This window comes from Gigantopelta aegis, chromosome 6 (assembly GCF_016097555.1).
Source record: "Gigantopelta aegis isolate Gae_Host chromosome 6, Gae_host_genome, whole genome shotgun sequence".
Classification (NCBI taxonomy): domain Eukaryota; kingdom Metazoa; phylum Mollusca; class Gastropoda; order Neomphalida; family Peltospiridae; genus Gigantopelta; species Gigantopelta aegis.
The window spans coordinates 5,305,577-5,320,625 of NC_054704.1; the positions used below are offsets into that span (position 1 = coordinate 5,305,577).

Consider the following 15,049-nt stretch of genomic DNA (forward strand, 5'->3'; position numbering starts at 1 on the left):
GTATAACACGCATGCGTACAATCAGATGTTAAATTTTCAGAGATAATTGCTTCTGGATCATCACGTTGTCGAAGTCACAAAGTAGTTTCGGAGTTAATCGTTTTATGGAAGAAGGCAGAAGCGAGAGTGTTTTTTGCAATATTTGTATTGTACACACATTGATCAACTGAAGCAGCTGACCGGGGTATATCCTGGGTTGTCAGGCAATAGAAATGGAGGGTGCAAACTCAAACTTTATAGATGAACAAAATAAGAAACCACCTTTGAGGCAACCTACCGTAGCCACGCAAGAGCGTCTGCTAAACAGCGTGAATCAAGTGAATGTCAACGATCGTCCTAATGGTTAGTTACGTAACAATTTTTAGCGATCTCTATGGCATACTCAAAATTTGTTTTCTTTTAAAACAATCTGCAAAGATACAAATAATTCCTATGGTACAGCATTTGAAAATGACATCTGCTAAATTTAAAACTACAGAACGTGGCTAGAGTTTCACCAATATAATTTATAATTGCTTTTAAATATTGATTTATCCTGACGTCATGAGTTTCTGAACAGTAATACTTTACTTTTCTCATTGATAATCTCTTATGAATGCCAAACTAGTTTTCCTCCAGAAAACCCCCCACAAAATATTGTGCTATTATACAATTTCGATGGACATATGTTTTCAATACTTTCTTTGTAACTGCATGTATCGCGAGATTGTGCAAAAATATTACGTTACTATCAGCCTGAACAGAAACAACGAAGTGTATTTTTCTCTTAATAATATTACCTAGGTAAAACATAAAAGCGAGTGCAAGTTAGATAAATTAAGTGTGCTACACTCTTTAAATCATTTGTTTAACCTTTAGACTACTGGATTAATTTTTAACAAAAACCACGTTGAGTGGGTACAAGTTTATAATTTTTACTCACATATATTCACTTAAATGTTTCATAAATACATGAAATAAAGTTCATATATTAATCGCAAGTATTATTTTCGTGTCTTTTTTTGTAATTTTTATTATTTTAGATCGGCTAATGGTGATTAAAATTAGGCAAAAAATCGAAAAAGTTGCGTTTACTTACGGGCATTTGTGGCCAGCTGTCCGGTATTTATGTCCATTATTCCCGATAACAGTGGTTTTCTGACCAGAATTTTTTTTTAAACCCGAACTACGATTCATATTGCAATATTTGGTAATTTTCGTTGTTGGTAAAACGATCAAATTTATTATCAAATTAGCTGTTACAATCAGCTATCGATCCCTGAAAATTACAGCGACGTGCCGCCATTGTTGTCAAGCGAAAATACTTGCCGAAAACCACTTTTTGAACTCAAAATTTCAAGGTATTTTCAATAGAAAAAATCAAAACAAAAACCACCATTTTGAAAAAAAATCTTTTTTCTTGAATTATGTTTCCGTTTCCGGTGAGTGTCGTGTGCAAAACGGCGGGAAATATGAATTGGGGAATGCACTGTATACAGTGTACAGTATAGGAGAAGCCATGTGTTTAGGGAAGTGACGTCACGTATCAGCATGCGCGCGCATCTGGTAGGCAGAAGTCTATCATAATGGTCATTAGTAACAAAGCGAACTAGCGTAGCGTGAATAGCAAAGAATGGCCAACACGTGCTTAAATTACCGCTTGTAGCACGGGAACGCCATTCTACATAGCTCCTGTATGGAGGAGATACATGTACTCTTTCCACCCATAAAATTTGACGATTGACAGAGTTCAAAACTATAGCAAACTTCCTTTTTTTTCTTTTTCTTTTCACCTGAATAAATATTTTTAGTCCATGTATTTTTAAAGCGTCTGGTCCATATTTCAAGTAAAGCATTACAAACGAGCGCGCGCACACACAAATAAAAATAATAAAATAAAACGAGTAGCCTATATTTTTTATTTAAAACTGTTTAAAAGAAATAATTGGCCTACACTTTGTTAAAGGAAATTATTTCTTTAAACAATTTTAAATAACCCATATATATATATATATGCATATATGTATATATACATATACATATATATGTACATATATATGTACATATAGATACACATACATATATATATATATGAACATTTGTTACAAATGAACAACCAGTAGACAATATATAGACAGTAGTTATATATATATATATAACACATCAAACTTGTCTACTGGTTCATTTGTAAGGCTTTTCATCAACAATAAATTTAAGCAAGTATCTTATTAGAAAACTTTACAAAAACTTTTAAAACTATTAATTTTATCGTCCTTTTATATTCCTTAAACTTGTTGATATCGGTTACATATTAACACATTGTATTAAAATGGAGGAACCTAAATTTAGTTTCCATACATGTTCCATGACCACACATACATTGCTCCCTCTAGCTACAGCGTCCCTTTTTAAATATTAGTACAGAACTTAGCCTTTTAAACCGGATACATCTCAAATTTAATTTACTTGGTCCCTCACCTTTGTGCTTTACATCTTCAGAACATTTTGTAGCATTATTTTTTATATATATATATATATATATATACATAAAAATTGCCATTAATATTTTAATCGCCTAATCCCATGCAGGCCAGGACATAGTTTAATACGCAGTCGATCTAGGATTGACTCCTGTTGGTGGTCCTATAGGGCTATTTCTCATTCCAGCCAGTGCTCTACAACTGGTGTAACAAAGGCTACACTATTTATTATCCTGTCTGTGGGCTGATGCATATAAAAGATCCCTTATTGTTAATCGGAAAGAGTAATCCATTGTGTGACAGCAGCAGGTTTCCTCCCTAATATTATCTGTGTGATCCCTAAACATGTCCGACTCTATATATCCGTAATTAAAATGACTTGATTGCATTGTTAAATAAAAAGATTCCTTCCTTTCAAATCTAAAACAGTGTCAGTTACCTTTGACAAGAGGCACAGTTTTCAAAGGCTATCACTTTCAACCTGATTAATAAACCAGTTAAAACACAACAAATTACTGTAAATGGTAACAATACAATGTTTAAATGTAAGACACACATTAACACAATGCAAATATCATTTGATCATTGGTTTATAATGATAATAGAAAAAGAAAATAATAAATATGTGTTGTCTATTGTTTCTCGATATAATTTTATTGATTTTGTAAAGTCTGTTTTTATTAGAAAATAGAGATCCTGGTAAAAAAAGATTAAATCCAAGTGTTATCAATGTCATCATCACATACTGAATAGCCCCAATAATATTGCACATGGTAGTTTGGAAAGTCAGTGAAAAAGGTTCTGGTATCCTTCTTATGCACAGAAACATGAGATACTGTAGAAAAGAATCGCTGAATCTGATACCAGTGTTCTCCTTAGCATCCCTTAATTCACCCTAAAACTTAAACGCCCTTAATTCATCGTGAAAGGCCCATTTTTCATCCAAGAGTTGCCGGTTTCTCTTTTTGTCCATAAACAGGGATCACTGATAGCTAGAAAAAAATAAGAAAGTTGGTAAATTTCTATGATATATAAGTATGAAAGTTTTATATTGTGTATATTGAATATTATTTAAATATTTGAATACACATAAATGTATTTGTGAAGACATATTGACATCTGTCACTGATGACAATAATACTTGTAAATACAATCAGCTCCCCTTTTCTTTCTTTATTTGCTGCAAACAAATTCAGATAACTTATATAATAAATGCATGTAACATAATTTATGTTTTTAATAAAATATGGTGGTTATCACCAACTTGTGGATCAATATCCAGTTTTATTATTAGTATTTATTTATTTTTAATCCCAAACAAATGATTTAATACATCTGATATCCCACCCTGAAATGTTTATACCTTTTACACATTACAAATACACCTGTGGATCACTTCTTCAATAAAAAAAGTAAAACATTATAATTAACATATAATATAATTAATAAATGGAAATATTTCAGAACCATTTTCATATGAAACAATATATATATATGCTTGATTGCACACACACACACACACACACACACACACTCCCTGTTATTTAATTAAAAATATAAATACTCCAGCCACCTACATATTTTATGGCATAATACAATATAAAATATATTAAGATTTTTGTTTTACCCACTATAATGGATCCGTCAATACAAACAAAAAGTTACATAAAACGTTGTTTGTCGATTGACTGGGTAGGCCTACTGTTCACAGGGCATCTTTGTTTCCATGTCAGTTTGGTGGGGGCTTTATTATTATTTTTTTTTAATTTTATTATCTTTTCAATTTTCATTTCAATAAATACTGACGTGTATTAGTATTACGAATGAATAACATACAACAAACCTTGTATAAAATGACGATCTCCGTTGTGGGATGGGCAAAGTTGATTGTTGTCAGCTTTAACTGTTCAACGTTTCGCTTCCACTGTATTTGATGAAACTAATTTCATAATCCTTACTACAGTGACTTGTGCATCTAACAACAACGTATGAAATTACCATGACAAAATACCATTCATCAAAACTAGTCTACACTGATTTAATTGACGGAAAAACATTCGATTGTTCATTACTACTAATGCCAGTATTGTCAACTGGTTTCTTGCCTACCAGCGCTCGCGCGGTACCACGTGATCAAAACATGTGACGTCACCGTGGCTTCTCCTATATCGACTGACGTGACGTCGGGCGAGATATCTCGCCTGCAGTAGTCAGAAGGTTAAGTACAGTAAATACAAATAACTTACTTTTGCGATAACAATACAAAACTTGTATATTTATTATGAATTGGAGTTTCAAAACATTTTTTAAATGTGACAGAATGTAGCTAGCGTCTTACAAAAAAATGACGTCATGTACCTTGTATCAGGGCTCGAAAAGGCCTGTGGCCAGGTCGCCAAATGTGACAAATGTCCTGTTTGGGCGACTTAAATGTTAAAAATATAATGGCGTTAGTCACCCAAATAATATTATCTTCTTTAGAGCTATAACACATGAGCCACTATTAATATTTGTATTCCACATTAAAATCTTGCTAGTGGTCTGCTTAAACCATAATTTGCTAACATGCATTATTATTTTTTGGGCCACCATATTTTTTTGCGAGTTTCAAACCCTGTTATATGACATCATACGGCAAAAGCCTTGATAGTTTGATGATACTCTTATTTGTGTACACAAAAATGGAATAAATAATGATTTTCCTACTATTCCTGTAGGATTGCAGAATAAAAGAAATAACTGGTTACTGTTTTAAGATATCCAGTTTCTGCCAGCAGGGTAAAAGGGTAAAATTACGTACCAACATATAATTCTAGGGTAAAATTACGTACCCAAAATAAATCCTCTTTTTTTTTTTGGCACCATACAGTCAATATCAGTCTCACACTTTGGGGTTTTAGGTCTCCAACAAAGACTTGGAGAAAAACTATGTCTTTTGTTTAAACAACACATTCTCTTGAACAATAATAGAAAGTAAAAAGAAGTCCATTTAAGCAATTCAATCGCGTACAAAAAGAAACACTTTCTAAAATTTAAGAAATATGGGACTCACTGGCTGTTTGTTTGTATGTCAAAGCATTGCTATGGAATTTAGTCAAACCTAGGACACTTTGTTCGCCCCATGTACCAGTTTGCTTCGCCCCCAACCATTTGTCAGTTCGCCCCAAACTTTGTGTGCGAAATCGCCTAAAAATAGGGTATGGTTGCACTAGAAGAAGCTCAGCACGCACAGATGGGTCCAGAACACACATTCACATCAACACAGTGGTATCTTTATGGGGGTAAACTGGTTATGCACGTGGGGGCGAACTGACATCCTATTTGTGGGCGAAACATCTAGTACCCAAACCTAGCATTAATAGATAGGACCAAGTCATGAAATGCGCATGCGCTGGTAACATTCTGTGCTTTGGAATGAAACCGTGTCAAAACGGCTCCAAGTGTAAACATTAGACAAAACGGAACCTAGCGTTGACTGAAACGGCACCAAAATCTATAGCTAAAATGGAAACAAGTTTTTGTTTTTGTTTTTTTATGTCTGCGCGCGCCCCCCCCCCCCCCCCCCCCCCCCCCCCCCCCCCCCCATAAAAAAATAAAATAATAATAATAAAAATGTTTATAATTATGCTTTTGTCTTCCTGGAGTGCTTAATACATTATCGGTAGTAATTTTATAATATGAATTCATAATTAAGTATGAGTAGCACTTGCTGTAGGTTAAGTAAGATCAACTTTGTATATTTGTGAAAAATATTGTATTAATATATTTAATTTATACGTTCATGTGCTTGCAAATTTTCTATCATTTGAAATGTGAAATGTATTTTATCTTGATGGGCAAGGTTTTTTTTTAAAGTTCATAAAAAGAACAAATAAAATAAAACTAATGACACAAATACAATGTATTGACGCTGTAAACCTTTTTGTTGTTACTTTTATGATGTTAATAGGTTATCGAACATCTAAATAAAATATGAATGGGAGGGGTTGAATTTAACACGCAAAGATCGTATGCTATCAAAATGTACCAGTGTAACCGGTCTGGGTTAGGGTAAAATAAAAAATGAAAATGAAGTTTGTTTAAAACGTTAAATAATTGTATTTCGGTGTAGACCTGCACATGAGAGGGCAGGATGGATAGTTATGAATGGTTCCTGTTTATTATATGCAATAATAAGAATATGTTTATAAGGTAGGCTACCGTTTTAACCATACTGAGCCAATACTTTGAGGTACGTTTTTGCCAAATCGGTTCCGTTTTCGCCAATTAAAATTAGTTCCACTGGTTAATTACTATTACATGTGGATCTAACAGCACCCGGTTGGAGCTCATGTCCAGTTGACCTTTCATTCGACCAATCAAAACCTTACTTGCAAAATCATGCCAGTAATTTGAAAAGAATTTGAAAACATTTGGGATTATGCCAAGGGAATAAGAAATGATTCGGGTGAATTACGAAGTATGCCGGAAACTAATTTCAATGTAAAAAATTATATAAAATTCATTTTAAGATGAAAAACCCCAAAACATGATGGTATAGCCATAAAATCTGTTTATACTAGTATATTACTGCATTTTTCCCCCCTGTTTTTTAATGTTGAAATAGTCTTGCCCGATATTTTTAGAATTTGTATGCTCCTGAATAACACTATAAAAGGTGATATTTAAATTGTTATTTATAGATGAAATGTCACCTGGACATGGGAGTCCACGAAATGCTGTTAGATCTAGTGGTAGACCAGTAGAGCTAATTTTAATCAGATTGACGAAAAAGGTTAGTTTTTTTTGTAGTGGTTCCATTTTAACCTGATCCCATTGGCTAAATTTCAGCCAACCGTTTGTGGCTTACATTTGCTAAACTTTAAAAAATATATTTTTACTCAACACGTGAAACCTGAATGACACAATAGTTAGGAAAAGTTTCCATCATTCGCTGTCGCTGAACGCAGCCTATGTCATGAATAATCAGACAATTAATTCAAAAATATGAAGGCAAGTTTACAAATTTCCTGCAAAACATTGAAAATATCACCATGAGCTGGCCTGGATTTCAGACTCCAAATGCCGGGAAATCGCTTCTCTGGACGTCTACAAATCCATTTTTTTCTGGGGGAGGCCCATATCCCCCTCCCAATAAGACGCCTTTGGCCACCTGTGGCAGGGTTCGCCTGCCAGCTCCGCGATCACAAACTCTATGTACTATGTACCCCAAAAAAAATTCTGGCGGAAACTCTAGATATCACCTTTATCCTGCTCAGGCCGAATGTCGAATACAGCTTGGCAGAGCCTCGCTTCATTGGCCATTCTAACCTTTGCAGGATAAAGCCAATATATTAAGATAGCAACCAGTTATTTCCTATATATACGACAGTATAGCGTATGCACATGACTTGTTCCATCGTGTTATGGTATAGAGCAATATTTGTATTGTACACACATTGATCAACTGAAGCAGCTGACCGGGGTATATCCTGGGTTGTCAGGCAATAGAAATGGAGGGTGCAAACTCAAACTTTATAGATGAACAAAATAAGAAACCACCTTTGAGGCAACCTACCGTAGCCACGCAAGAGCGTCTGCTAAACAGCGTGAATCAAGTGAATGTCAACGATCGTCCTAATGGTTAGTTACGATATGATGCGATTGTAATGACGTCACATTAATTACGTTACATACTTCAGAGGCTGCCACACCTCTTGAAGAGTATTCCATTAAAATGGCAGATGGCAAGAAATTATATGTTTTTTGTCAATGAAATAGGTGACATGCATTAGAAAAGCTTGTGGTTAAAATTTTATACCCCATATATCCACTCAGTTGTGGTGTACATATAAAAGCACATGCTATCGTTTTGGAATCATAAAACTCTCTAAAATAATAAGTGGTTGCCTTTAAACAGCAAAATGTAAGTAAACCATGAGTGAGTTAAATTAAACAAAATTATATTGATTTCTTTGTTTATTTTAACCTCATTTTTGACAAATGTTTATGAATATGACAGCTGTTTTTGTACTTTCCTCATGCAAAAGTCGATGATGCCACAGATTGTCAATTATATGTATTGTGTATAATGGACACATCCACCAAAACAGCGCACCTGACATTTGTTTGGGGAATGAGCATTAAACATAATGAAAATGGATAAAAAAATATTTAATATATATTTAATATAGTGTTAACACCATAAAACTTGCATTAACTTCTAAAGTGTACAATAAAAATTTAATGTTTAATTCCTAGGAGGTGAACAAATTAAGAAACAAGCTTTGAGACGGCCGACAGTAGCAACACAAGAGCGTCTGTTTAACAGTCTGAATATGTTTGATCTCGGTTAGTCTTCAAGGAAAACGACTGCAAATTAAGGCTGTTATTGTTAATTTCATTGTTTGATGGGTTCGATTAACCCAGTTTGTTTTGTTTTGTGTTGCATTTCAAGTGTTTATTTTCTACATGACAGAAATGAAGGATGATCAGCTCTTCCCAAACAATTTATCAAGATTCGTGCTTCACAAACCTTGCTATTAAGAAAATGTGTATAATAAAACATATGCCTGATATGCGGGGGGGGGGGGGGGGGGGGGGGTGGGATGCATAATGTACTTTGGCTTGTGTCCGTAATAAATATGTAGGGCTGAATTTACAAAGCCTCGTTTTGATTTACGTGTGTGCAACATGTCTTTACATCTGAACTGAAAAAAACCAAGCTTTGTACATTTTCCCTAGGGATTTTTGCATGAATCAAAACTATTGTATTATATTATTTTTAATGTTCAAATTGTTGACGTTTAGTTTTGAGTTATTGTTTATTGATTATGTGTTACTGCATGCAGTATGTGAAGTTATAATACATGTTTTGTGCAACAGTGTTTTCATTGGCTGTGTAACGGTTTTTTTTCTATATGTTAAATGTTAAAGTTGTAAGTTTCTTGTGATGGGAGGCAGCAGTTGTTAGTGTTGGGAATAGGATGAAATATTTCAATCGATCATCACTTGTACATTGTACATTGGAGAACATAAAACCTGCTACCGTAACTTTATATTAAACATATTTCAGAAATCCTGCAGGTACATTGGAGTCGTAAATAATGTTTTAACATTTTGAGATAAAATTCATGTTAATATTTCATACAGGATTCTTATCTTCTTCTTTTTTTTGAAAGCCAAATTTGGTGGGTAAAACCTTGAAAATGAGCCAAGCTTTACAAACTCTTCCAGAACCAGTGAATTTTATTGGCTATTGTAACATCTAAACTGACTACCAGCATATTTTGTACTAAAATGGAACTACATTACAGCTTGAAAACTTGGTTTAGTAAGATCCAACATGTAATATTTTTCCCAACAGCTTGCAGTAGTTTCCATTGAGCCACTAAAACAATAAAGCCTGATTAGAAGACAGTGGTATTCATTGAGAATTTTTTTTTTCAGAGCTGAATCGCAACAACAATGCTACTTGTTCCACAGATGAGGAATTTGAAAACAAGCCTCGGCCGTTCACGTTCAATGTTAATGCTATAGAGTTTGTTCCACGAATTACCAGGGTAACATATTTTTGGACTTCTTATTTCGTATTTATCTTTAAACGCAGCTTGTTGTAAATACTAGCATGCATGTATCATGAATTTTCATAATGTGTGTAACTATAAACTAGTAGAGAGTACTTTTCACTTTTATTTTCTATTGTTCTTTATATAATATGATATATTTGGAATTTAACATTAGTAGGTTAATAAGAAAATATCCCATAATATATAAAAAATATTAAAACTGTTAAAACAAAAATTATTGCAGGGATTGAAATAGAAGGTAAAATATGGCCTCTTATTATTTTTTAAAATATGAATCCAAAAGAAACATGTTCTTCTTCTAAAAAAAAAAAAGTGGCCTACTCAGTGTTCACGCTGCTCCATTTAAACAGGGCAGGGCCACCCTGCTATTGCATTTTGCCGTCCTTTATTTTTCTGCACCTATCTCTGCTATTTCCAAATGCACACTTTTTTCCACACCAAAAAAAAAAAGATCAGTCTGCACACTGGACATCAAAGGAAACTTGCCGCATTGTGTGTACGAAAAAGCAACTGACGACAAACTTCAGTCACTTACTACAGTTACCTTAACATAATTTAACACTATTTTAACAGCCTCTATTTTGTCCCATACTTGTATCCATTTGTATGGGGCAGGACGTAGCCCAGTGGTAAAGCGCTCACTTGATGCGTGGTCTGTCTGGGATCGATCCCTGTCGGTGGGCCCATTGGGCTATTTCTTGATCCAGCCAGTGCACTACAGCTGGTATATCAAAGGCTGTGGTATGTACTACCCTGTCTGTGGGATGGTGCATGTAAAAGATCCCTTACTGCTAATCGAAAAGAGTAGCTCATGAAGTTGCGACAGCGGGTTTCCTCTCTCAATATCTGTGTGGTGCTTAACCATATGTCTGACGCCATATAACCGAAAATAAAATGTGTTGAGTGCGTCGTTAAATAAATAATTTCTTTCCATTTGTATGTTTGATACACACAATATTCGGCAATCTCAAACTGAAAAACCCACTTATTTGGCACCAAATTTGTTACATGATCAGAACGGTTATTCTGTCTTTTGTTTCCACTATCATTTGATATTTTATCCTCAATTGCAGATTTAATTGGTTGTAACTGTTGATTTTTACTTTCTGTCATTTATGTAAGTTTGTTTATTCATCAATTCTTTATAAAATATTAATAACTTTTTTATTTTAGAGGGGCATATCACCGCTTATAAAAACAATGGAAGTGGTAGTATTTATCATTAAAATAATTTATCTTGGGTGCCAAATAATATATACACCGCCTTTAGAAAAACAAAACTTTTTATCAGCTGGTGATAGCTAAGCGATCAATTCATTTGATGAAAATGGAAACAAAATGTTTTTTTGTTTTTTTTATCCCACATTAGGGGATAACTTTACAAACATCTTTATGGTTTTTCATATATCTTGAAATCTTTATTAAAATAATATTAAAACTGATCAGTTCAGCAAAACCGAAACTGCCCGTGAATGTTAAGACTTAAGAAGTATTTCGTATACTTTTTTGTACCAAATACTGAGAGGCAAAATAAGGAGTATGTCTTTCCACAAAGTCGACCAACACACAATATATGGTAATCAAGCTTTCCTCCTTTTTTTTTTTTTTTTTTTTTTTTTTTTTGCTTTTTTTTTTTCTTTTAAGTTTTTTTTTTGAAGGGTGTGGCCGTGCGGCAGCCCTCCTTTAATTTTTACTCAGCGAGAACACTGCAACTAAAAATAAGACCGCTCAGGGCGGGTTCAAGTTTTGGGACAGTGTGTCGAAAAAAAGGACATCTGAGATATATTTTAGATCATTATAAAATTAAAATATACAGGAATCACAAGCTAAATGAAAAATGACCTGCGATTTTTGTTTGTAATTTCACAGGGGCGGGATGTAGCCCAGTAAGGCGCTGTCGGTCTATGATCGATCCCTGTCGGTGACCCATTGGATTATTTCTTGTTCCAACCAGTGCAACACGACTGGTATATCAAAGGCTGTGGTATGTGCTATCCTGTCTGAGATGGTGGATATAAAAAATCCCTTGCTACTAATGGAAAAATGTAGTGGGTTTCCTAAGACTATATGGATAAATTACCAACTTTTTCCCATTCAATAACCATTGATTAATTAACTATTGTACTCTTGTGATATCGTTAAACAAAACAAACTAACTTCTATTTCACATGCTAGGTATAAAAAGTGGACTGGCTTTTGCAGGCCAATATTTCGAGCCCTGTATTGAACACAAAACTAGGGGGAAATGTAAAGAAAAAATTAAAAGAAAACATTGTTATGTTGAAGTTATTTTTCAACTATATATTTTAATTTTTTAAAATTGAATCCAAAAATATTATTACACACTTTGTTATGTTTTGTTTATTTGGAAATATATCTATGTTAAATTAATACAGAGCCAGAATACACCATTAACAGAATTATTTAAAAATGAAATGAAGATTTGTTTTGGGATATTACCACAATACCAGTTAAGCTCTTAATAATAAGTATAGAGTTTATGTGAAATTGGTTTGTCACACCAGCACTATGATCATCTTGAGGTCCAGCACAGCAGAAGAGTTGATGTTCATGTGTGATGAGATCTACCGTCTGGTATCATCATACAGGTGATTACACACACTGGTTTTACTACACAAGGTATTGGTTTGGTGTGTGCCACACATGATTGTCTGACAGAAATGGTCTAAAGTTGTACCATCTACCTGACCAAATGACTCAAAACACAGTTAAAATTATTGTAATTTTATTGTCTGAAGTAAAAAAAAAGACCAAAGCTATATTTTAAAATAATTTCAGACATGGAAGATAATTTAAAACATTTGAATTATTTTGGAAAATGTGTGGCTCAAGTTAGTTTGTCTTAGCTGAACAAATCATCCAAAAAAAAAAAAGTAATTAAATTTGCTCATTCAAATTTGTATTTTGAATTTTGGGGAATAACTACTGATTATTATTTAAAAAATTGCTTTGAAGTCCATTAATCTCGAGCCACAAATTTGATGGAATCTAATGCTGCTGGCTTTGTTTTTAATAACTCAGAAATCTATAAGTATATAGGTAACAGTTAGATTCCATGTGTTAGAACTATGCTTCTAATGTGCAGATGGACTTTGTGTCTGTTTTCCAGTGTCAGAATGACCATATGTTTGACGTCCAATAGCCGATGATAAGATTAAAAATCAATGTGCTCTAGTGGCGTCGTTAAATAAAACAAATTTTACTTTTTGTGTCTGTTTTCAAATCACTGATGACTAAACCACCAGAGTCACTAAATTACTGAGTTTTAGGCTGGTAGTTACTGGGTTCAAATCCCAATACAAGTCATCACTGAATAGGTCGATCCCACCAATGGATGCACTGGGTTTAAAATAATATAGCACAGGTGGGAATTCTCCTCGGATCAGCTGTTTTCCTCTCATGGAACATTGCATTTCCTCGCATTTTAATCGTCTTTTCCTCCAAAATGTGTCAGATGGCACAGATTTTAACCTAGGATTTCAAGAAAATCCAGGGACCCCTCTAGATTTTTTTTTTTTTACAATTCACCAATTCCAACCCCTGATATAAATGTGCAATTTATCATACCAAAGACAACAGAACAAGAAGTAGACTGTGTCCACCAGATGGCCAGAACTGTTTGAAAGAATCATTTTGGATATGTCTTCTAAATCTATGGCAGCTTTGATCACTACATGTTATAGTGATATTTTATTAGCATAGGTGAATATAACAGTGGAAAATCCTACATCTTTTATCTGAATTCTAACTGTGTGTTCAATAACTTCAATATGATGACTAGTTTAATATTATACTTGCAGTTTAAGTATACTTAAATTAGGTAATTTTATGAATTCAGGATCAGGATTTTATTACTATCCTATAACAGTTTCTGTCCAATTTACTTTGATTAAAAAATTCACAGTAACGCTATATTTGTCTTTTAAATTTTTTATGCCATAGGTCATTTTTTATCCTTGTAGGAAGGGTGGCATGAAAAAATTATTCTGTCGAAATGCTCATAAGTCTGCCCATTTTGGACAAAATCAGAGAGTAAACATAATGCTAAAACTGCCTTGATGAACAACATTCATAAAGTTTAATTTCAATATTTGTATGCCTTATTAAATGTTGTATCTTGTGAAAATACATGATTTTTAAAAATTGTTTTTCCCTGGACAGTTAAAGGTAGGGTCAACTCAAACAAGAGCCTTATGTGTTGGAAAGATGCATACCGGGACCACCAACACATACTGACACTTTAACAAATGAAAAACGCGTAATTTTAGAGTTAATAAAAAACGCTAATTTTAGAGTTAATAAAAAAACATGATTATTCCTGCTAATTGGGGGGCAGCCATTTTGTTTAATTTTTGTGACGACCGGTGGTATAGCTTGGGGCGAAGTGATGTCAGCTCCGTCCATCTCCTCTATGCACAGTGTAAACACTCAATTTATGACATGGCGCTTCACTTTCATCAACCTGACTTGTAAAACAACATAAATGACTTGATAGTATAATAAACTATTTCAATTTGCATCAATAGAACAAAATGGAGTTATAGTATTTTTCTTTTTTTTAAAATCCAAAGATTATTAGGCCTATTGGTAGGGTACGTTCAAGCAAAAATTACCACACACGATACCCAAGTGATTCTTTTCTTTTCTTTGGGACTACATAATTGGTTAGTTTGTGATTTTAGATGGGAAAGTCTACTTAATCAAGGGTTTTACAGAATTACTTACAGTAATAAAGCAGGGCCCATTACGATTTGAGGGGTATCCGTGCAGTTACCACACAATACCCTGTGATCTTAATAAAAGAGGCACGTCTTTTTAGTGTGTCTTAGACACAGTGTCTGGGGACCGTCTAAATATACACCTGCCAATCAGGAACCACAGGTACAGACCACGGAATGAAAATACCAATTAACCAAGAAAACACTCCGATTATTATTTCAGAACATGGATTAATTTATGTACAAAACATAATACAGTTATTTTAACACTTTGACAATGGTG

General features: G+C 33.8%; 1 protein-coding gene across 5 annotated transcripts in view; it reads left to right on the top strand.

Annotated features, from left to right (window-relative positions):
* Positions 1–15,049, top strand: part of LOC121375717 (polyadenylate-binding protein-interacting protein 1-like) — a 53,157-nt gene continuing 38,108 nt past the window's right edge. For 2 of the 5 annotated variants that reach the window (XM_041503310.1, XM_041503312.1), the window contains exons 1-3: positions 7,881–8,081; positions 8,700–8,789; positions 9,888–10,000. In XM_041503310.1, coding sequence (XP_041359244.1) covers positions 7,952–8,081; positions 8,700–8,789; positions 9,888–10,000 — 333 coding nt within the window. In that variant the 5' untranslated portion in view covers positions 7,881–7,951. Of the gene's footprint in view, positions 241–7,880; positions 8,082–8,699; positions 8,790–9,887; positions 10,001–15,049 lie in introns of those variants that run through there. The other 3 variants (XM_041503314.1, XM_041503315.1, XM_041503311.1) reach the window with 2 other exon arrangements.